Source organism: Ornithodoros turicata, chromosome 3 (assembly GCF_037126465.1).
Source record: "Ornithodoros turicata isolate Travis chromosome 3, ASM3712646v1, whole genome shotgun sequence".
Taxonomy (NCBI): domain Eukaryota; kingdom Metazoa; phylum Arthropoda; class Arachnida; order Ixodida; family Argasidae; genus Ornithodoros; species Ornithodoros turicata.
Genome location: NC_088203.1, coordinates 102408101 through 102432542, shown reverse-complemented (window position 1 = coordinate 102432542; position 24442 = coordinate 102408101). Strand labels below are relative to the sequence as shown.

The 24442-nt window shown below is 42.5% G+C and overlaps 3 protein-coding genes across 7 annotated transcripts in view; 2 read left to right on the top strand and 1 right to left on the bottom strand.

Annotated features, from left to right (window-relative positions):
* The first annotated feature begins 52 nt into the window (after positions 1–52).
* On the top strand, positions 53–5087 carry LOC135389019 (activating signal cointegrator 1-like). The gene is made up of 9 exons (XM_064618946.1): positions 53–238; positions 297–409; positions 662–1083; positions 1947–2253; positions 2952–3148; positions 4002–4123; positions 4620–4717; positions 4778–4874; positions 4957–5087. The coding sequence occupies exons 1-9, from the start codon at positions 229–231 to the stop codon at positions 5028–5030; spliced, it is 1440 nt and encodes a 479-aa protein (XP_064475016.1). The 5' UTR covers positions 53–228; the 3' UTR covers positions 5031–5087.
* A 154-nt stretch (positions 5088–5241) lies between these two features.
* Positions 5242–7770, bottom strand: LOC135389020 (vesicle transport protein USE1-like). Of its 2 annotated transcripts, none has more exons than XM_064618947.1 (6): positions 7634–7770; positions 7503–7555; positions 7193–7271; positions 6970–7129; positions 6729–6913; positions 5242–5487 (listed from the first exon to the last, which is right to left on the bottom strand). In XM_064618947.1, the coding sequence occupies exons 1-6, from the start codon at positions 7733–7735 to the stop codon at positions 5305–5307; spliced, it is 762 nt and encodes a 253-aa protein (XP_064475017.1). In that variant the 5' UTR covers positions 7736–7770; the 3' UTR covers positions 5242–5304. The 2 variants fall into 2 exon arrangements, with proteins under 2 accessions (XP_064475017.1, XP_064475018.1); XM_064618948.1 differs by having other exon boundaries at positions 6729–6910.
* A 1695-nt stretch (positions 7771–9465) lies between these two features.
* The window catches only part of LOC135389018 (unconventional myosin-IXa-like), a 36416-nt gene continuing 21439 nt past the window's right edge, over positions 9466–24442 (top strand). For 3 of the 4 annotated variants that reach the window (XM_064618945.1, XM_064618941.1, XM_064618944.1), the window contains exons 1-5: positions 9466–9694; positions 20134–20180; positions 21587–21836; positions 22644–22997; positions 24065–24313. In XM_064618945.1, the coding sequence (XP_064475015.1) occupies positions 21648–21836; positions 22644–22997; positions 24065–24313 (792 nt within the window). In that variant the 5' untranslated portion in view covers positions 9466–9694; positions 20134–20180; positions 21587–21647. Of the gene's footprint in view, positions 9695–9880; positions 9902–20133; positions 20181–21586; positions 21837–22643; positions 22998–24064; positions 24314–24442 lie in introns of those variants that run through there. The other variant, XM_064618943.1, reaches the window with a different exon arrangement.

Here is a 24442-nt window from a genome sequence, read left to right as displayed (position 1 = left end):
AGCAGATTCTTAATGTTTTTAATTGTCTTCCTACCAAATTCATAATCAGTGCGGAGCAGAGCAAAAGAAATGGCGGCTTCGACGGTTCCATAAAATTTTGCAGACGACATCATTTCAAGTTGCTGTTCTTGTGACCGTTGTTTAGCTACGAATGCAACTTTGTGTTTGCGAAAGTTCAGAGCTTATTGTATATTGCAATACATTTTGCGTCTTTTTTGATAAATATCAATGGATAAAGGTAAGTGACAGCTTCTGGACGCATGGACCGGTTGATATGATATCTCGTCACCACGTAGATATTCACGCTGCCCCGGTAAAAGTTTACAAGAAAGCAGAGCTGCCCGACCACGTACAGCAGAAATCGAAGTCGAAAACATCAAAGAAAAAAATTCTTTCATCCTCTCAAGTGGTAAGAAAGGCAGGAATCCTTTAAATCAGTGTGTTACTGACAGTGTTTTATACAGCATTTTCGGCTGGTGGAAAATATCTTGCAAGATTATTTAGAATCGCTCTACTAATTTCGTGCTTCGCCACACACACACAAAAAAAAGAAAAGAACTCCCAAAATGACATCATTCCTGAAAGCTTGTCGATGGTTCATGCGACAATATACATGATTAAAAGTCAGCTTTCAGTCAGAACTCTTTTTATAACAATCCAGGGAACGGCAAGTCCGCCAGACCAACTTGCAGACACATCATCATCGTCGTCAAACTCCTCAATTGCCTTGACACCTCAAGCCGCTAAACGGAAGCAGCGGTTTGTCAATTTGTACAGCAAAGAAGGGAGAGAACGCGACACGATTCTGCTACCAGGGCGTCATCCGTGTCAATGCCAGGCATCTCGTCATGCACTCATCAATAACTGCCTCAAATGCGGACGTATTGTTTGCCAGCAAGAAGGATCGGGGCCCTGCTTCACGTGTGGTGCGCTCGTGTGCACGCAGGAAGAAAAAGATATACTCTCACGAGACTCGAGGAAGAGCCAGCAGTTGAGGGATAAACTGTTGAGTGATGCAAACAACGAGAACTTCCTGAAGGCAGTAGCGCATAAGAACAAGTTGCTGGAGTACAACCGTACCTCGTGAGTGTTTCGGTCTGCTTTATTTATGTGCTTATGTGAAACAAAAAGTGAAGGACTGGCTACGAGATCGGTTTAACAAAATAAACAAAACAGCAAATTTTAAAATAAAATAAAAATTTTTTTTAAACAAAATTTAAAATTTTGTTCAAATCAGCGAGGAAATAATGACGAGGGGTAATTTGCGATCCCAGAGGAATCTGGATTCGGTCTCAAGATTAGAACATTTTATGTAATGACGTCAAGGAAGTAGCTTTCACACCCTTGAAACTTGGTAAGCTATGCAAAGTAGCTGACATGGGGTCCGCACGACGTGTTGATTTGGGGATTGAAATTTTTAAATCTGCGTAACATGCATACAGCCAAACACATCTGCTGACTGTGCAGATATCCACATCTGTACGCCACTCGTAGCCTCAGTTGCTTCGGAATATAAAAAAAAAAACTCTGCTCAGAAGTAAAAACTGTCTGTCATGTAACATTTTCATCTTTTTTTTTTTTCCTGTGAATGCAATGATCCCAGACGTGCAGACACCGTAATCGATGCCCTCGCGGTTGCGGGTGCAGGTCCTAGAGGTGCTGATACAGTGCGGATGTCAATACTGTCAGTGTTAACCATGCTCACCTCAGCTGTGGATTAGGCACAGTTCTGGCAAAAGGGCAAGGGTGCACAGTTTGTTTTTTTCAGTTTTTTTGTTGTTTTCGGTTCAGTTTTCAGTTTTAGTTAGTTTTTTTTTTAGGCACAGTTCAAACACCATGGGCCGCTGGCCTAAAAAAAAAAGAACGCGCCCTCGTATTTCTCTCACCCACTATGAACTGCGTGTCACAGACTAGCATTGACCTCGTTTGTTCGGAACACGATGCAGCGCTCAGCGGACGAAAGTGATCGATGACGACAGCGACTACTTCTCGACGGAGAACATGTGGTTGACCCCCGAACAACGCGACCAGGTGCGGAGACGGGAGGCCGAGATGAGGGCAGAGCGCGAGAAGTCACGACGGACGCAGCGCATCACGTTCGACCTTGCGGGGCGCCGTGTCGTAACCGAGGAGGAGGAGGAAAGAAATGTGCAGGCCATGTTTGAGAACATGTTTCTTCAAGATGTCCACTCGCAGGGAGACCTCGAAGCTGTGCATTTCGTCGATCCAGCTATCAGTATTGAAGCACCGGAGGTCAGTTTCCTTCTAGGCATTTTCTTCAGTAAGTTACGTTGTTGCAAACAGACTAAATATCCGGGTAGTCGTATTTCTCCGAATAGCTGAGCGATCCGTGACGAAAACCCGAGACTGTAAACAACAAGAGAAACATGCACAAACAAGCCAGGGTAGAAAATCCAGTGAACCGGTAAGAAATCTTAAGGGAAGTGCCTGAGGTCGAGAACAGGCAGTATTTCGAGCAGAGACTGTTCTAAATATCGGCGGCTCTTGTCCCGAGGCACTTACCTTAAGATTTCTTACCAGTTCACTGGACTTTCTACTCTTGCTTGTTTGTGCATGGTTTTCTTGTTGTCCATAGTCTCGAGTTTTCGTCACGGATCACTCAGCTATTCGGAGAAATACGACTACCCGGGTATTTAGCCTGTTTGCAACAACACATACCTAGTCTCGAGTTTTCTATACGGATCTTTCCCACCAACTTGCTTGCTTTTTAACCAATTTAACCAATCTTTCACGCGAGTGGTAACTGGAATACATTATCGAACCGTGCACCTGGTTTAGTGTTACTGACTAACTCAACCACATTTTGTAGTAGCTAATTAATTAATTCGGTCATTCCGGCAGCACTGATTAATGTATGTTTTTGCCCATGATTGGCCATTCTTGTTGCACTATGTACTCATTTCCAATTACGCTTTGTCGTAAAATTCCAGTACATAGACACCGGTGGCTTTCAAGGTCGTAAATCGCGCTACGAGACGACCCAGGAGTCGCTGCTCACCATGGGGCGGGACGGAGTACTCTTGGGGTCCCGGGTCCAGGACAGGAGTTTGATGCAAATGTCCGACGACGGATTTGCGCTGAGCATCCACCAGCCCTACGCTTCCCTCATTGTGGCAAACATCAAAAAGTAAGCTTATATGAACTACAGTAATTGTAATTAAATTAAAATATGTTTTATAAAACTTACAAAAAAATTTAATAGATACAGGCAGTCTCTATGTCAGTAAAGGACCTAGTCCGAGTTTTGTGTTGTAAAATAAAGGATCACCACAGAGTGATCTATGCAAAACTACGTACAATTATGCGCGTTGAAGCTCATGACTAAGGCCCTTCTTTTTCTGCTGCGGCAAATCCTGAATTCTGCTGCAGGGAACTATGAATTCTGCATTTTAACGCGGTAAAAGGCAAATTGCCCTAGTTCAAACAGAAAATACTCTCTGTTAGCTCTTAGCGTGGAGGAACACAGTTACAACTCCAAAAACTGTTGCAACTTAGCATACCAAGGTACATTGTACTTTCTTCCGAGAGGGAGTGACGTTTGTCACTGACTATCAAATTGTACTTGCTAAGCGACCTCTCTGCATGTACAGAGTTTACTGTCACACAGAGGTACTTGACAGCTATGGACACCAAAGCAGGGGTCAGCGTTTGCATTCTACTCCAGAATCCCAATATGCTAGAGGGTTGTTCCAGCACACAGATGGGCCATACCACGGCTTTTTCTGGTTGCCTCATCTACGCTGGAACGCAAGCCGACCCGGTGCGAGCAAAGTCCGTTCATCTCGCGCATAAACTGAGTTGAGCATGCGGTTTCTGCAAAACTCTGCGCAAAACCTCATATTCCGTGGCAGACACACAATTCTGCGAATTTTTGCAGAATCGCGGAATCGCAGAAAAGGAAGGGCCTTATTCGTGACCACCAAGACTGAACCATCACCGTTTGTCAGCCATCTTGGGTCAAATTTTATCCGTCCTCGCAGGCACGAAGGGCGATCGTGGTTTACGTCCTACAGGGGGCGCCTCTGGATTCACGCGGGAGCACGTCAGCCATCGCAGGAAGATGTGACCGAGGTGTTGGATTACTACAAGAGCGCAACTAAAGGTGCGATCACAAAACTCGTGCGGGTGATTGGTAGGGTTGCCACCTTTCGTAGTGACAAATACCGGCTGAGGGAGAGGAGGTGTAATAGAGGGAAAGAGGAAAGGCTTGCGGGAAAGGGAAGTGGGTGAGGGGTGGAAGAGTACACACAGAAGACGAAAGAGAGAGAGAGAGAGCTCAAGACAATACGAGGAGACGTGTTCCTGTGTGTAATAATAATAATAATAATGAGTAACTAAGGAAACAACGGGTGACTGCGCGGAGTTGGGTCTGTGCTCCAGATTTATTCAAGCTGTAGTGGAATGTTGAAGGGAAAAGATCGTAAAAGCCCCTGTGAAAGGTCTTGAGCCACAAATACCGGCAAAAGGCTGCCAGTATCACCTTCCTACCGGCAGAGCGAGCAAATAACCGGCCGTGCCGGTATAATACCGGCCTGGTGGCAACCCGAGTGATTGGTCACATCGGTTTTCTTTACCAACACGCTTACGGACATTTTCAGGACAAGACGTCAAATTCCCGGAAGAGTATCCCACAGGCTGTCTGCTCGGGTGCGTGGACCTGGTCGACTGCGTCCCCCAGGACGAGTACCGGGAACAGGTAAACAGTCGGGGCAGTTAGAACACAAGAGTGGGGTGTTGATCTTTGCGTGCCCTCCAGTTTCCTATGGGCGAGTGCTTTTCTCCCTACGTCTTCATCTGCGACAGCCCTCAAGAACTGAAGATAAAATTTCCGATGAAGGGCAAACACAAGATCTGTAAGTAACTCGAGAAATGCGAAAATCGGGGTCTCGCGAATTTCCTTCCACCTAATTTTGTGATTCTTTTAAATCTTTACAGTCAAAATAGATACTAAACTCCACCAAGCATCAACAAAGCTACTATTATGCCCGCAGCTCATGAAGTGTCAGTGAGTGTCCCAGGTATCTGTACAGTGTATGCTGTTTATAAATATACGGTTGTTGAGAAGCTTTTGGTTGTCCATCGTAAGGGTTACGTAACGTAACACATTAAGGGCATAAAATAGCCTTTTATATACAAGCTTCTTCTTCAAAAAGCATCTTTTTTTTTTTGCGCTTATATATTTTCATCTTAACACGTCAGTTCACTGCAGTGACTCTCGCATAGAGAATTTAACTTATTTTATGTACATGGGTTGGACAATACATTTACATACAATCGCAAGCGTCACAACCGTTTTGGAAAAACTCGCATGAAAACAACCATGTTGAGAAACACTATGCAGACGACTCCTAACATCATCCAAATCCAGCAGCTGCAGGAACGTCGAAGGTGCTCTTCCAGCCTGCTCTGCTCTGTCTGCAACTTGCTGTAGTTCTGGTCGGCATTCTGTACAGTCTTCTGCACGGTCTGCAAGAAAAAGAAAAAAAAGTCTGTGTATACCTAATTCCAGCTCGAGTGCTCCTGTTGTCGAAATGCAGTATGGCAATAGCGGTGATGGCCAGTAGTTAAACTACCCGATTGTAGTTAAAAAGTAGTTATCAACTACTTGCAGAAATGTGCAACTGCAATGTGCAGTGTGCAACTACTAGTTAAACTACTATTTCGAGTAGTTAACTACAGTAGTTAGGTTACTGCAGGCACCAACTACTTCCGATGTTGCCGCAAGCTTTACGGCACGATTGTGCTTCCAACTTTTACCTTGAGCTACTTGTTTGATGAGAACGGAGGTGCAGAGCAATTGTGCCGTGCATGTGCACTAAATCTTCACTTGTATCGCTGCTTGAGATTCATATTTAGGTGTCCAAGGACACTATGGAATGGGGTTGGTGTTGATGGACAACGTTAAGTAGTTATAAATGTAGTTAAAATACACTGCAGTAGTTAAAGTAGTAGTTTTAACTACCTCCCCTGAAAAGTAGATACTACTAGTTAAACTACTCCATCACGAAGTAGTTAGTAGTTATAGTTAAACTACTGTAGAAGTAGTTAGTGGCCATCACTGGGAAATAGATTGCACTGCCACTTAGGCAGCGTTCACACGGGGCAACTTTTTGCAGCAACTATGAGCAACTTTGGAGTTGCTGTCAGCCGGCAACCTCCAGCAACTCGAGTTGCTCCGAGTTGCTGCGAATCGCTCCCGGGCCGAAAACTTGAGAAGTTGCTCGTGCATCGGCCAATCAGAGAGGGAAGCATTGCCACGTAACTCCCGATGGCGTTGTGGATTTCGTTCGTGGGTTCATAGGTTCAAATCCTGGAGGTGCAGCTAAAAAATAACTTTTTCTTTTTTTACGAACTTCACGGAAACATATAAGTTTCCACTTCTGGACGGCAATAATGATCTATTGGAGTAATAAAACTGACTGAAATTTGATAAACAGCAGCTAAAGAAAAGATTCCACCAGTTCGATTCGAACCCACATTGTCCGGTCGCCATAAGGTTGCTTGTGGGTGGAGCTACAGAGTTGCTGCGTGTGAACGCGGACTCGAAATTGCTCAAAAGACGTTGGTTTGAGTTCTTCGAGTTGCTGGGAAAAGTTGCCCCGTGTGAACGCCGGCTTAGATTTTGACACACGTGAGATCCACTGCCATTAGTCTAGTACTGGATTACTAGGCAATCTATGCTATTCAAAATGGCAGTTTCAGCTTACTTCGGTGTCCTTTTTGACAATGTGCCCCGCTAACGTTGCATTCTGCTTGAGGTTCTGAGCCAGAGAAAGCATCTCCTCAGCAATCTTCTCCTGCATGGAATGGTGGTAGCGGAGGACGGCGTCAAAGTCTTCGCCCGTGCCGCTGCCCTGCGCTGTGGTACGCTGTCGTAGCGTCTTCTCTCCTGCTGTTACAATTAACGCCTTAGGAGTCTGCAGCGAAAGGCGACCACTTCTGCATTACCATGTGACGCCGTGTCCCGCAATGGCGAGCCGAAGAGTTCTTCTCGTGCGTCTCGGTTGATTCTCGTTTGACGTTTGAGTTTAATTTCGCTCGTCTTGTTGTCCGGGGCTTGAGCCAGGAGCAGCTGTTCATGGTTCAACTTCTTCTCTGGACCTTTTTGCTACGATAATTATATTTTTATTCGTAAATATGCCAAAAATATGTTCTCATAAGTCATAATTACCGCCTTGTCCTTGCTTATCAGGTCTTTCAGAAATTCAACTTTCTTCGAGTATGCCAGAAGGTCATCCTTACTTGGTTGGCTAAAAATATTGTAATGAACGCAATATATAAGTATGCCGGCCAACACAGAGATGACGAACAATAGTTGTACAGCATATCTGTTATTAATGAAGTCAATGTTGCATCTTCGTTTCTTTTTTGCCTCTTGACAGGTAGTCGTGGAGGGGAACTGATACTCAGAAATGTTTAATGTCTACAATCTTTTTGTATTGATCCAACACTGATCAACTGTGCTCCCCCGCAAAACATACCACGTATTAATCTTTCCGAGCTCGACCAACATATCTTCTAGAGACTGCAGGTACTGCAACGAAACACTTATGTCACAGACAGTAAACTTCAAGCGCTTATTTTTGTCTGATAAATAATCGAACAATTTTACCTTTTCTAAGCGCCAGTCATTCGACTTTCGGTCGTCTGCTATGGATTCACACCGTTCCAAAAGTCTACAGAAGTTGAGTTCCAGGCGTGAGACAGGCGCCATCTTGAAAACCCTGGCATCTCGTGGCAGGAAGTGGAAGCTGAGGTTGAGCACGTGACTAGTTTTGCTCCTCTTTCCTTTCTGAGGGGAAGGGAAGAGGATGGAGAGTATGAGGATGCAGCGGATAATAAGAAAATTGGAAGGGGGGAAGGGAGTTTTATTTATTTGGTGTTCACGAGGCGAGGTGAATCATTGAGGAAAACCTTCGGCCGACTCATTGTTACAAAGAAGTGATGTGATGCAGACGCGGTGAAGGAATGCGTTTGCCCTTCAGCAATGTGCAAGGGAAATCATTGAATAATGATGCGACGTGTGTAATCTGCTTGGTATTAACGTCCATCGAAAGTTGACTAAGCCCGACAATTATCGGGAAAACAATTAAACCCACGCGACAGGAATATTCAAATATTTAAATATTCAAAACAAGAGACTTCATTCCGTAGCGTACTCATTTCATGAATTGCAACAGAGGAAAATTTCATGTTTGCCAAGAACCAGTAAACTACCTCTAAAGCACTGACGGCCTTTTCCTTTCTTTCTTTTTTATTTAGTTTTATTTATTTATTCATAATCGCGCCACCATATTATGCCGCGTGTTCTGCATGGATCTCTTTCTAACGGTACCCGGTCACACCGCAATGCTTTCGAGTAGGGCACGTCTCACGGACTCAGCAGTGCGTTCAAATGAAACGCATTCCTGTGTTCTGCGTGAAAGAATTATTCTACTTTCACCGTTCCTTGTCGTCTGTTTCGTTCTTACCTCCGTATTGTCAGCTGATTTTCATATATTAAATATAGGGCTAAATATATTGTAGCTTTGATGCAATCGGCAGAATCTGCATGGTGAGTACGTTCTGTTTTGTTTAATCATAGGAACAGACTTGTGATGGCTGGCGCATCAGCAGACGTCTGTTTGCTGCCAAGCGCAGCGCGACACGATGTCTATAATTTTTCGACGTTTCGGAGTTGGCCAGTGTTGTTTGTGGATCTCTCCCGTATACGTGTGGTCCGGCTTCAGCCCTTGTGCAGCTGCACTCGACCAGAGAACTCCATGCTTCACATGACAGTGAAGAGGCAAAAAAAAAAAAAAAAAGCGCTGAGGGAGCTTGGAAAAAAAGAGAAGAAAAACATCTTCGAGTAATTCGATCCAACACCGAGTCAGACATGTCAAATGAGCTCGACCTCCCGACTTGGCAGGCTGGACACTGTCGTTTATTCTGCCTTTTCTACTTTGTTTTCCACTTCATGTTTTTGTTTTCTCCCCTTTTATTTTTTCTTTATTTTCACCGCACTGAAGGCGTTGCAGATGACGCATAGCGCAGTGACAAAGAGAAAACAGAAAAACCCTGAAAAAATTATTGGCAACGCTCGTGATGAATGCATGCTTATTTATTATTTGTGTGTCGTGAAAACAGCACATTCCGCTGAACACGGCACTCTCGCGAATAAAGTCCAGCGCGCGTTAGTAATTCAGTTGCATTTGATGTTATTACAATTAAGAATTTACCAGCGAAAGGGACAAAGGAAAAACATGTACAATTTACGTCAAGAAAAAAAAAAAGGAAGTGCGTCTATGACGAACAAACCTACCATATCAGACGTTCTATCTTCGAAAAAAATCATATGATGCTTTTAAAAGAAGGAAAAGGAAAGCAGAACTCGCGAGAAAGCAAGCAGACGACGAGGCGGGTCGCAACTTCTCTGCCCTCTCACTACTGCAAAGGATGTGACGTAGTAGCGGAAGCACGCATGCGTGCATGAACTCAGGCGTTGACAAGTGGAATCTGTGGCTGTTTTTCGGAAGTTGAACCGCGTCTTGGCCCGTGTTTTCGTGGACGACTTCAAGAACGTTTGCAAGATATGATCCAGCCTTGTGTTCTTTGGCACTAGAAACAGGAAAAGTGCGTTCCGTTCAAAAATGAGAGACCCACTAGCCTCGTTACGGAAGACGGACTACTATGGGTAAGTGCTAAGGCGGTTACACTTGTTTCTCATCGTCTTATTGTGGTACGAAGACTTTATGATCACCCGGCAACTTATATGTTCGGCTCGTATTACTCACGTTATGTTATAATAGAGCGTGTCCTAAGCTAAGTCTTGCAGCTGTGTCGTCTGCAGTCTTTCCGTGGCTTGTGATCTGCGTTCCTGTTCATGGCGTGGCAGAATCCGGTGTGGCCTTATTTTTCACTCGTTTGCTCTGTACGCCACTCATTTGTGTTACGAAGAGGAATGTGAGCGCAATTAACAAACATTAAAGAAACACGCTTTGGATTGCTTGCTCGTGAACGCCGAAAAACGGACATGAACACGTTCAACTTGTTGAGCTTGGCATGTTGTCCGGCCTGCGGGTTGAATTCGTGTTAGCCACAAGGATTGTGTGTACCATCGTTTGCTTGTCGGATTATTTTCACGAACGATAAAAGTAGTGTAACGATAAAACGGCTGGTGTACACGATAAGTTTGTTTAGATTTTCGGTGTCTTTGTAGGCCGCGTTCCGTGTAGCTGTCAAACATCCGTTGTTGAGGGGGTTTCCGTAGTGCCTTCCTATTTCCGTTTCGATATTAATCTGAAGCATGTTCGCAGCCTTCTCCTTGACTCGCTTTTTTCTTGACCGTGAAGTAATTGTGGCAATTGTCTACGTCGCTGACACTTGTCATGCTGTTTCGGAAAAGCCTCTGGCGATGCACGCAGCCGACTATGCTTTTCTTATCTGGTAGCTTGGCGTCTGAATGCGAAGTTCAGTTCTCTTCCTCGGAAGACACCAAACCAGAGGTCACAAAAGGAGATAGTACAGCACTGATAAGAGCGGATGCTGCAAAATAGAACGGATTAACGGCATTCAAATTCGTTCGTTCTGCTAATTTTATGCGAAATATTATTTCATAAAAAATTCAGAGCAAAAATTCAGTATCCTAACAACTCACACTTGTTAAGCACCGTTCAAAACTATTATTATTATTGTTAAAAAAACTTAAGAAAACCGATAATTGAAAGGAACTATCGTAATTGAATGTTTTGTGTCTGTTTCTAACTCTACAGTCATTTTAACAGTTTAATGGAAGCATTTGGAGTTGATATCTCAGCTGCTGACACCCGATAATTATGAAGAAATTTGTCGAAGGACAAAAGATGCTGGAGAGGTTGTATATGTCGCAGTTACGATATTTACCAAACACTGCATGTTGCGGAATGCACTAACAACACCTAGAAGAGCTGTTATCTATAGCTTATCTTCCAACCAACACACCACTCTACATCTTCTCCCACTTATTATCTTTTTGTTATCTCAGATCAAAACAGCTATAGCCTTATGTTTTGAGTGATTACATTTCTGTTGCAAGGCTGGTTTTAGTGGCTCTAGGTAGTTTGATGTGGTCATACTTCAGTATACAAACTCGGGTGAAGTGCAATTCGGGTGGCTACGTTGTATCACCAGACATCTGTGGATTTGTCCAAAAATTGTCAAGGAATATCTGATATGCTGATAAGATAAGTTTAACATAGATAAGTGCATTCCTTAATTTTCGTAAGTAACTTTAATTTAGTAGTAGTAGTTATTTGTAATTTGTAGTAGTAATTTGAAGTATTTGTGGGCACTGGACAAATCTTTGTATTCTGCAGAAATTTGCTACTTTGTACTTAGTAAAAATTAAAGAATGGCAGCTGATGAAAAAGGACTGTGATCACCCCCAAAGGGCTTTCATTTACTACTAGATATCTTAGTGTAAGTTTTGTGAGGCAAAGGGGTAAAAAGAATGAGGAACTTAAAGGAACAAAAGTATTCCAGAAAAAAGTTTCCACATGTGCCTAACTGCATTGCGTCTTAAGACACAACTCAGGTTGCCCAAACGTCTTTCAGCATTTGCAACTCCTAAACGTTGCCCCCCCCCCCCCCGTCTTACTCCACGCTGAAACTATGTCTGGAACGCTTGTTTGTTTTGGGTGAGGCACAGACCCTATAAACAAAAATTCGGAATGGTCTACGTGCCTTCCTTCTATCGACTATTTTCGTTTTTACATGGGGTCTGTAATTGACCGCCGGCTACAATAAACTCGGGGAGGTTTTCTCCGAGCACCTCTTGTTTTGCTTGTACCGAAAGCCTGCGCCCTGCAAATGTGCGTTAATTCGCCTGGGAAAACATACTTGGCGTTTGGACGGATGCCACAGAGTTGCTCTTTCCTCTCGACGGCACTTTTATTCGTTCCGTGGAAGTTCTTGTTAGTGATGAGGGAGAATTTGAAAAGACAGATAACGGCGCCAGTCACGCTTCTGAGGCTTCTGAGGCATGTGAAAACGAGAATAAAGGATACAAAACAAATTGGGTCATATAAATATAGCTGCAAATTTGTGTGCATGTTATGCAGTGGATTTTCGTAAAAGTACAAAATTTCTCAGTACAAGAGTTGTCAATACCTAAACTACAAAGTGTGCAAAGAATACAGAGCTGATATATCTTGAATAAGGTTTTCTTTTGTTCTCATCTTGCATTAACTTGTAGGGTGTTTCATCTAACATGTTAAAAAATTGTATAAAAATTGTCTGAAAATTATGGTGTGGAAGCTATGTAATTCAGGGGAGCTCTTGTCATGACTTCCGAGCACTTTTGTCTATTTCAAGTCACGGGAAGTTGAATTTTCTGAATTTAACTCTGAATTTGCCAGTCAGCCTTACGTTTTTTGCCAGAAACTGAAAGCACGTGTCGGATTTACCCCATTCCATAGGAAAATTCCGTGGTACAATGATAATAGCTGAAAAAAGAATTTCAAAAGATGTCATCTCGAAGCATGCAAACTCTCGGCCTGTGTTAAGTTCTGCGTCAAGTCAATCTAAGATGTGGCGGGAAAAAAAAGTGGAACGCCTCTCTTCCTGTGTCGTTCTCACCGTTGTTTCAGACGACTTTGCGTTGTGACCATACTGCCGCTATCAGCGGAAGCATGAAATAGGATAAGTGAAAGAGCATTGTGGTAGAGCATATAATTGTAGTAGGGAATGTATTTTGCAATTGAATGGGATAAATCTGATATGCGCACATTCTGTTTCTCGTAAAATAAAAAAAAGAATACAAGAGAAAACATGAAGCTGGCTGCATTTTTCGGAGTCCGACTTAGAACATTTAATTTCTCGTGACTTAAAATTGATAAGTGTGCTCGGAAGTCGTTGCAAAAGCTCCCAAGAGATAAATAGCATTGACCCCATGATCTTCAGACAAGTAGACTTTTTATACAGTTTTTTTTAACATATTAAGTGAAACACCCAGTATATGTCAACAGAAATTTCATAGTGTTACTTAGGTATATATATATATATATATATATATATATATATATATTTTTAAATAAATGCTCTGTGAACGTTTGACCTTGAAGCCTAGTCGACTGCATAGCACATTTTGTTGCACTATGTAGTGTTGAAGCAAGCCAAGAGCATGAGTATATACAACAATACATTATGTATGGACAGAAGAAAGTGCTGCCACCAAAATTAATATAACTGTTGTTAACATTTCCTATGTCAACTTCGCCGGTCATGCAAAAGAAAAGTTGTGTAGTAACGATGAATTAAAGCCCCATGTAATGTAACTTGTACTGTTTTCTTGCTTTCATGACTATGCAAAGAAGAAATACACGTAGTCTACCTAAACATAGTTCTGGAGTTCGATTAAGATATAATTTTACCCCTGATTGCTACATAGTTGTGTCACTACATAATACTTGCACACATTGGTTAGAGTAAACAAATATTTCATGACAGCTTCTGGTGCATGAAGGGCAACGACAGTTTGGATCAGGTTAACACCCTTGTTGCACCCTATTCTACTCATATTGATGTTGTGCGTATGGGTGCAACTACGGTACATGTGTTGCACTTGTCACGTTAGCTTGGTTGAAAGATGACAATAAAAAGAGCAACGAGCACTTGTGCATCATAGTGTGAGTCACGATGTCCTGTCGTGTTTTTGTGCTGTGTGTGTCGCCCTCTTCTTGTCATAGAGGTTTTATGTGTCCGGATTGCAAAGTGAGGTGAAAAAAAAAGAAGCAGATTTTGTTCTTTGACTGGTAAAATTTCAGTTTTTATAAATATTAACCTTTGTGAGTCCCTAGCTAATGCACTAGAATCCATAGAAGAGCCTGATAGTTACTTTGATATGTTGATTATCTCTGCATTTCTTTTCTTAGAAAAGACAAACTGATATTTTGTCGTCGTCCTGCGGTTTGTACAAGATATATTACCCTGCATTGCAATCATCATCTTCACTACCATGTGTTGCGCATGAATGTGCAATGTGAACCTTCCAGAAGTGTTTCCTTGAACAGTTAGCCATTTAGTTGTAACTAGGTTCGTTCTGCCATGAGCAACATCATTGGCACCAAACACTGTAAGATGCCTCATGTACCTAATTTACAGTGAATTCTTAACATAATTTCATATTGATAATAATAATAATTTATTTTTGCTACGGCACCCTAAAACAATCTCTAGGGTCTTCTGATTGGTGCACCTGAATACATAATTTAGCATAGACATAACGTAACATAAAAAATACATTGATAGCAAATATTAGACGAAAATGAACATATTGGATAACAACAGATAAGAACATCAGTCATATAAGGAAGATGTAACAGCATTAATGTTTGCAACAAACTCATGAAAGGGAGCAAAAATGTCAATGGCTTGGTGCTGCAACACATTGTTTAACACTAACAAAGAGCAGTTCATAGGATTAAGCTTGAAAAAAGAGTGAGGATAAAAAACAAGATGACATCTAGAGTACCTGACTCCACTCGAAACCTAATGCTTGACAGTAAGTTAGGAGAATCAATGAAGGCATGTATGACCTCATACAAGAAATAACAGTCGCAAAGATTTCTGCGATGAGATAAGGTTGAGATATGAAATTTGCTCAGAATGTGACAAGAACACAAAACGCAAGTAGACAGGAATATACATAAAACATGTGTTTTTGCGTTCCTGTCCCTACCACCACCTCAAGCTCAAGGACATGATGCCATGAATACCATTAACATTGTTACACCAGCTTGCTTGCGTTTAAACGCTTTGTTTATAATTTCATATGTACTTCTTGTTATTGAGACAAATATTTCTCTGCACATGTCTATTTGTGTAGCCTGGTCAGACGCCTGTATGGCACACGTGATCTTGTAGACGCAAAAGTACGAGGCAAATGTGCAGAAACGTGTAGTTAACACGTGGAGCACACGTGCCTGAGGTGCAGGACATCACCTCTCTGTCAAATCAAACAACTCATGCATTGGAGGGTTATGTGTTTGTGTTGTCCTTGTTTGTAACCCTTTTCGGCTAATTTCTCGTTGTTTACGTAGTATACACTTCTCTGTCCCCTGAATGGTAGCAAACGCTTTGTCCGGTGACAAATATGGTGGGAGTGGTGTTGCGAGGTCATTACTGCACAGTATATAGAATTTTCAATCGGCTATGCTGCTGGTATATGTGCATTTATGGAACAAATTACACTCTTGGATATTTGGCAAGTGTGTTGCAAGCTGCGCATTTCTGAAAACAAAGACTTGTAATAGCAGTGATGGCCGCTAACTACTTCTACAGTAGTTTAACTATAACTACTAACTACTTTGCGATGGAGTAGTTTAACTAGTAGTTCAACTACTTTTCAGGGGAGTAGTTATAACTACTTCTTTAACTACTGCAATGTATTATAACTAACGTTGTCCATCAACACCAATCCCTTGTAGTGTTGTTGGACACCTAAATATGAATCACAAGCAGTAATAATGATATTTAAAATATACTCTTGTGCCTACGTCGCTTAATTCACATACTGTCGTAACATCCACTGCCTGTCCCTTGTATATTATGCGCTGACAAAAGCGCTTGTTGCGGAAATATTTTCTATGGCGTGAAAGCTTGCGGCAAAATCGGAAGTAATTGACGTCTGCAGTAACCTAACTACTGTAGTTAACTACTCGAAATAGTAGTTTAACTAGTAGTTGCCACTACATTTCTGCAAGTAGTTGATAACTAGTCTTTAACTACAATCAGGTAGTTTTAACTAGTAGTTTAACTACATGTAGTTAACTAGTGGCGATCACTGTGTAATAGCATGAGTGATATTTTTTCAGTGGAATCTCTTATTTTAAAATTGGTTCATATTGAATAATAAACTATGATTGAGTGAGGTATTTCAAAGCTCTCTCTCCTTTGACAGGAGGCCCATGCAAAACCTTTTTTTTTTCATACTAATGTTTGTAGTAAGTTATCCGACACATCAAGCTCAGTTCTACAAAAAACGTGTATTGTACAACAAATTCTGTTTACCTAATACACTTTAACTAATAGTAATATCTAACGAAATAACCAACACACACACAGTTTCTTTCCGTGCTCCTTCTGAGCCCGTCGCTGGACAAGCCTTTTCCTCATTCCAGCATGCTTTATAAACATATGACCCCTTCACTGATGGAGGAGTTCTAAAATTTCCTTAGTCTAAACTTCACGGCTCTGTTGTTGTTGAAGCCACGTTAGGTCGACGAGGAAGTGTACCTGTACAATGAGAGGGACGCATGACCTAGTGACACTTTGGGGTGATTTGTGGAGTCATTTTCACCTAAATGTAGTCATAGTGAATGTGAGTACACCTTTGTAACTCTTTCAGATATTTTCCCCAGCTCCGTCTGCCGGTATTGTTCCTAAAATCTGAATAGCTTGCACAGATTTTGCCGACGTGCTTACTATTTCTCCTTAGTTTGCTCCTACGTAACATATTTGAAACGATGATGCACATGATAACTTGCTTGGGTTCTCCGGTGATGTCTGTGAAGGTACTATCTGGTTTAGGCGTACTTTTTGTTGTGTTGTTATGAATCTCGCTGTTTCTTGCATTTGTATTGATGGTCAAAGGAAGTCTCTAGCTAGATTTTCATAATGGATTCCTAGGCTTCACTACTCTCTCTCTCTTTCTCTTTGCTTTTTGCATTACACACTCCTCCACGGTAAAGAAAATGTGCATGTGTTACACTGGATAAGGTGATTTCCACTAGCCCTGCGTCCACCATTTTGCATCCCAGTAGCAAGCCACAGATTTGTGGCTGATTCCTCAAAAACATGTAACAGTAAGTGACTATAGGGCTGTTCGTTTTGTGTTCTGTCCATTTGTCTTTTCCCCCAAGCCCAGGGACATGCATAACGTAAAAACCCCGAGACTAGGGAACACGAAGGGACAGACACAACATGAAGTCTCAAACACAGCTGAAAATTTTACTTCACCAACAAGAATATATACAAACAGAAGGGAAGGAAACACCAGTTTAGAACAAAATAGGAGGTCATTTCGGGGGAACGAGCAGTCTGTTCAAGGCCGGACCGAGGATTACGGAAGGTTTGCTGACACAGCTCCCACAAGAAGTTATGAAAAGGGTCTCTCTCAAAAGCCCTCTGTGAGGGTCCACTTCGGATGCCTTTACAATTGTTCTGTTCCCTTCATGTTCCCTAGTCTCGGGGGGTTTTTACGTTATGCATCATCTTCACCAGCTCGCTTGCTTCCTAGCCATTTTTTCATTGCCAGGGACATGTTGAGAACGTCAGATATACTCAACTCTTGCATCTTGTAGGAAAGGGTCATTTTGACTGCTTCTTCAAAATCTCAGACGATTTTGACAATTCTGCTCTTGAAACCTTTCTTGTTTTTGTTTTCTTTCGCTTCTCTTTCGTGCATCTGCATCACAGTTGGAGTTTGCCCATGATGCTCATCATAAATGAACAAAGAAAGTGGTTTATGGAATACGCAACTCAGTGCGAGGGCGTGCTGCATGCCCTTCGTATGCTTGGGAGCCATATGCATTGCGTACTGGCGCCCTCTTTGTTTTCTTGTTTTATGACCAAAGATGTCCTGCAGGACACTATACTGCGTTGGGCCAACCGAATCCTCGAATCCTAGGCAGGGATTCAAGATTCGGGAATCCGTGTCCTAGTGCCCAAAACTGCGAATCGAATCTTTCGAATCCACCAACCAGGTTTGTTTGTTTCTTTTTAAAATTGGTGCCACCGGAGTTTGCCGAAAGCCTGGTTGGCCTAAAAAGTTTCTGACAACACCCCCGTCGACAGTAATGTCAGAGGGACTCTTAGCACATCGGGTGTCATAGCTGATGAAAAACGCAGTATGTAGAAGCGGCTGGGAAAGCTTGTGTTTTTGAACAACAGTCTGCATTAGTTTAAAACTTTCAGCAGTTTTCTTCTTTGTTCGTTTACATTGCTCTGGACTGAGAGAGTTCAGGCAGGAATTCTTACATTACAAGTTTAAAAGTAACATGGCTTTGCTTTTCATTGTTTCTGAGTTTGATGGAAAGAATTCAAACTCGAGAGGTTATGTATTTCCTGTAGTTGATGAACAATCTGTTAAATAAAGTACATTTAAGAAGCATATGTGCACGTTTTGTCCCGAAAGTCAAATATTATCTAATTTGTTTTTCATTAAACAAAGATATAAAATTTGGCTTCGAAACACTTTTCAGTGGAAGTTTTTTTCCCCCGTTGCTTTTTAAACTCTTCTTTAAGAAAGATTCGAGATTCGTAAGATTTGTGGATTCGCAGGACCTTTCCTCGGATTCGGATTCGGATTTGGATCTGGATCCGAAGAATTCTGGATTTGTCCCATCTCTCCTTTTAGCCCTCTAACATAACCCTCTAAAAAAAAAAAATGAAATCACAGTTTCGGCATTCATATTCTGTGACACTGATTAGCCAGGAGCGATTGGCCCTGTGAGCCATTTTCCTTGTAGCAGCAACTTGCTTGATCTCCCAAACGTGAATGGATCGAACTCAAAAAATTCCATTTTATTGAAATAATTGTACAGGAAAATTATGGTCCCGATATCACTATTGTGGATTTAGGGTTATTGAGAACATACTAGGTTATTAGGGACACTCTCTTAACTCTGCTCGAGAGCAACAAGATGAACGTCCTCTCTATTTTGCGCCCCGATGACTCCAGTCATGGGGTATGTTGTCCTCGGGAGCTGTTGCACTCAACTGCCTATTCTTAGCATCCGTATGTGTGGATAGTGCCCATCACGCACAATGTTTTTAAAAGATACTTTGGGTGTTTGCATTGGCAAAATCTGTGGTTGGAGTGAGTAGTAAGACGTGATCTAGGTTATACAGGTGCTGCATCTTTCTAGATGTGCTACAACAGTTTGTCTCTGTATATGAGAGAGTTTAAAGCTTGGAGAGACCAAGTGATAAAATTGTCTGTCCACTCAATGTACTCCACGTGGGCCCGCGGAAGAAACCATGTGTGTCTCATGTTGATCTGTTACCCTCTCATTTGGGTGAGGGACCATCGAGGTCGCTCCATTGGCTGTAGGGTAGGGGGGGAAACTGTGGAGCTAAAACCCTCAGTGCGAGGACATAGACAAAAGACAAACAAAAATAAGACTACGGCAACTGCGCTGAACTGCCAACCAAAGAATCTTATTTTGTGCAACGGTGAGTGCATAAATGCACTGGGAAGTTCCCTTTCTCGAACTCTCCTCCTGTCCGACTTCCTGGTTACCGCTATCACTCCCTCTCGTTATCTTTAAGTTGCCAACATGAACCTTGTTGTTTTTTTGCGGAAGATAAGTCGACTGCTATCACCTGCTTTTCTGATTTCATACACCTCCCGAAAAAGGAGACTTACCTACACCTGAACATGTACCGAACACTCAGGTGTACTAAACCTGAACATTTGTTCCCATGTACTTATGCACCCACTGTTGCACAAAATAAAATTATTTAGATGGCGGTTCAGTGCAGTTGTCATCGTCATCTCTTGTGTTCATCCTTTGTCTGTGTTCCCGCACTGAGGGCTCTATAGATCTTAAAAAGGGTTACCAACCCGCCCAAGTTTTAACCCTTTTTGCATAGCATATTGCATCTGTACAGATGGTTGTTAAAAGAGGAGGAAAAAGCCCTGTTTGTGATCACAGCTTGACTTATTTTTGCAGAATTTGCTTACTGCGTCACTTATTTTTGAGGCATTGAGTCAATTACCTCGGCAGCATGAAATACTTAACGCAAAACATGAATGAAATGTGGTTTTGTATTCTCTCGATGTCTGTGAGAAGGTGGGGGCGTGTGTTTCCTGGAGGGCAGCCTGCGCAAAAGTGCCATGTAACGTGACATGTGCAGGTTGCCCACACAAGGATTGTGCTGGAGGGAACTGGATATTTAAAAACTTCTATATTCACCCAAAAATCCTTGTGACGGTTGTAGCCAGGGCGAGGCTCTGCTTGTAGCCTTTCGTACGAAACTTTTGTTGTGAAAAAGTGCTGGGAAAGGTGATTTGTTCCTGAACCACGTGAATTTTTCTGACACTGTTGCTTCAGGCGACTTTTTGTTATAAATTTTTCACTATAAATTTTTCAGACTGGAAACATCAACAACTGTGCAGGCAGAAGACATCAGAAAAATGAGTAAGATTTTGAAAAATAATCTTTGAATAAACAGTACGGTGAGAATGCGAATGTCTCACCATGCACTTTATCTTCTTCCTTCAATAAACAGGAAACATTGCGAATGATTCATGCCACAGACAATTTTTTATTTTATTTTTTCATTCACTATATGTTCAAACTGGGTAGAAAGGTTACTGCAGGATATCTTATGCACGTGCAAAAGTTATTAGCGAGGCACTATTCGATCATGTTTTGGTTATTGCTTGGATGCTAGATTATGGAAGGCCATTAGCATCTTGAGAAGGGTTGAGGATTGGGCTAGTTGGTATTGAGACACCTGAACTGACAGCGCAAGAAACATGGACGAAGAATGGAGAAACAGACAGGTGACAAAAGACAACAAGAAAAATGAGGGGTGGTTGGCTTATCATTGTAACGCTCATGGATGTGAACCTATCTATCGAGATTGCCATATCATCGCAAGAAACAAGACTAAACTAACAAGGAAAATAATAGAAGCAGAAGAGATAAGTAGCTATCGAAATGTGTGCGTAAGCACACCTTCTGTTATCTTTAATCGAAAAGGAACTGATCTACCTCAGAACCGGTGTGCTCAGAACTGATGACGCCCAGAACGGTGACACGTGTGCTATGAAGGTGGTTTCTTTTTTGCTCATTTTCTTCGGTAAACGTAGTTGGAAGTTAGCGCCCGTCCTGTCTGTTTCTCCGTTCTTCGTCCGTGTTTCTTGCGCTCTCAGTTCAGAATGTCATTAGCAGTGATGGCCAGCAGTTAACTACATGTAGTTAAACTACCTGATTGTAGTTAAAAACTAGTTATCAACTTCTTGCAGAAATGTAGTGGCAACTACTAGTTAAACTACTATTTCGAACTAGTTAACTATGGTAGTTAGGTTACTGCAGACGTCAACTACTTCCGATTTTGCCGCAAGCTTTCACTCCATAGAAAATATTTGCGCAACAAGTTATTTTGTCAGCGCATAATATACGAGGGACATGCAGTGGATTTTACGACAGTATGTGAATTAAGCGACGTAGGCACGAGAGTATATTTTAAATACCATTATTACTGCTTGTGATTCATATTTAGGCGTCCAACAACACTACAAGGGATTGGTGTTGATGGACAATGTTAAGTAGTTATAGATGTAGTTATAATACATTGCAGTAGTTAAAGAAGTAGTTTTAACTACTCCCCAGAAAAGTAGTTGAACTACTACTCCATCGCAAAGTAGTTAGTAGTTATAGTTAAAACTACCGTAGAAGTAGTTAGTGGCCATCACTGGTCATTAGCATCTCTTCCTCCTTTCTCACTTCACACGAAGACCCCCCTTTGCGTGCATCTTGCAATTGTTGTGTTTGTGCCTTTCTTCTCCTTGTGTCATAATAGTCATGCATCATTGCAGACATCCTGGCAATGACTAGGAGCGAGCCGAGTAGAACGGCTGTGCGAGGGGCCTGAGGAGGATGTCTCGTAATCGTCACGTGCTCCAGGTGCACGTGGGGGCCTTCAGTGGCCTTTATGAAGCCCTCTCCATAGAGGCAAGCAAGCAGACGACAGCAGCAGACATTATCTCCTGCATAGCGGAGAAGCTTGGCCTCCAGGCACCCAATGAGTTGGAGCTGGCAGAAGTAGTGCAGAATGCTAGTGGCGAAGTACGTCCAACTGTGGCATTGAAATTTCTGTGCTCATTCAGCTGTTATCCTTGCCTTAAGACCCGTTGACCCACCTGCACATAACTTGGTGCCCACGACAATTGCAACTCCGAGTGGCTCAATAATCGGTTATGCCTCCAACACGCAACCATTTTATCATTTATGTTTAACTGACTCCCCAGCTTTTTGTTGCGCTGCCCTACCCTCGAAACCCCCCATCACCCTGAAACTTGCTCTCACCTTCTGGAAGTCCTTATGTTTCCTTACACGCGAGAGGACACCTCCATCTTCCCTACGCAGGAAGCAGTGTAGTTTTAAAATTTGGCATAAATAACCCATTCGGCTCGCGGTAATTTCTTCCGATATTAGCCCGCTGCGCTCTCGTAGTCTCTCAGAGATTCGCTCGTAATTGAACCTCTGTATGCAATAAGGGGATAAGTCAGCTTATCCTCTTTTTTACTATTTTTGTTGCAATGACATCTACATACCAGTATGCACCTACCAATGAAAACTTAGGACCTTATTGCGATTTGTTGGCCCGCTACAGCATGGTAAAAAACGGGAAATGCGTGTGTGTCAGTGGGACGGACACTCAGATCAGGCCCCTTTTCTCATTTTGGGATTTTTCGACTTATCCCCTTATTGCATACAGGGGTTCAATTGTTCGCATGAAATCACTCGTGGTGACTCACCTGCACTTACTCGCTGACCCATGCCTGACTCGCTTACCCCTGCCTATTCATTTCTCATTAATACCGACTCATTCACTTAACACGCAACCCACCGCATGCTTTTCTTCATCGAAAGGAATGTAAAGAACGGCGTCTGGGCCCCTCTGAATACCCGGTGGCCCTGCAGCTCCTGTGGCCCCAGGAAGACACGCATTGCTTTTCCCTGCGTAAGCGCCTGGGACCCCCCACCACCTCTCACCTGGATCCAACACTGGACGCCCAGCTGCTGCGGGATCAGTTCCTGCGCTTCCTCTGCTTCCAGCCGCGGGATCGCGAGTACCCGGATCTCTGCCAACTTCCAGATCTCACGGAGAGGACGCTCCTCGAGAACCTGCGTGCGCGCTTCTCTAGAGGTTACATCTACACGTACGTGGGGTCCATCCTGATCGCTGTCAATCCGTTCAAATTCTACCCGATCTACAACCCAAAGGCAAGTATAGTGTTTGTGTTTCTTCGTCACATTGTTTGAAACGTTGTGAATTTCGATTATTGTGACGCTGAAAGATATACGAAAAATTGTATATATGCTAGGTCAATTGAATGTTACAGGGTGATGTGTAATATGTATTGAGTGACGATTATATAAGTTTTCCGTGGTATTTACAACCTCTATTATTGTCCAGCTATTAGAAAAGCACGCGCAGTGAAAGACTGCACAAACTTTGTGATGGCTTTTTTTCCCCTTCATTTCTTCTTCAGAAGTTTGCAAAACAACAACTTTATTTCCCAACGCATGAGGCCAACGGTGAAGTGGAGCACTTCATGCGAACGCTGCATAAGCTAATCAGAACCCTGTTTACACTGACCCCTGTTTACCCTGTTTATCAGGGTTTACCCTGATAGTATTTGATGCTTGTTCTCCATAATTTAAAATGCCATTACGTGTGGAAATTATATGTGGAATTCTCCCCATGCTCCTAAGGGACATGCAGCTGATAGGGCTACAGCTTGAAATATGACAACAGCTATTTGTTAATTGCTGATGCCCTTGTGTTCTGCAGTCTTTCAAAGCAGAGGTTGTAGTATGTTGCCCCCCCTTGTGTAGTTCACTGTGAGAACTTGTGTACAAGTTTGAAGTTTTTGTCAATACTAGTGAATGGGACAGACTTAGATGAGTAAATGGATTTATGGAAAAACAAAAAGACAAAGAAAGACGTGTATATAACACAGACTGGCGTCTACTTACTAACTTACTAACAGGGAAAAATAGCGCCCCCTCTTGCATTCTTGATTTTCTTTCTCTCTTCTGTTGTCGTAAAGCACCTTCTTCCTGCACAAAAGCAGAGATAGAGAAGAGAAGATATGATATGAGATATTTTGCACTGTATATATGACATCATACTGTTTTTATAACTATCTTACCTGGAGAGTTCGAGCCAACAGTTGCACAAATATGCGTCAAACAGAACAATGACTTCATAGAAGCTTTCCAAAGTTTTAATGGTGTAGTTGACAACAAAACTATCTTAATCTCCGCTTTTTTTCTTATTTTTCCAGTATGTTGGCCTGTACCAGAACCGGCGATTGGGTGACCTACCGCCACACATTTTCGCCGTGGCAGATGCAGCCTATCATGCTATGTTGCGAGGACGATCCAGTCAGTGCATCGTCATTTCAGGAGAGAGCGGTTCAGGCAAGACTGAGAGCACCAATCTTCTTCTGCATCACCTGACGGCTCTCAGCCAGAAGGGATCCTACGGCCGGGGGGTCGAGCAAACCATTCTCAGTGCTGGACCTGTACTGGAGGTAACATTTCTTATAAACGAAATTTCGATGTCCAATAGTTTTGTCAAATATTGCCTGTTTTAGCGTCGTTGACAGCTCCTCTCTGTGGTCAGTAATATATTTACGGGTTCCCTTTTTGTGTGATATTTT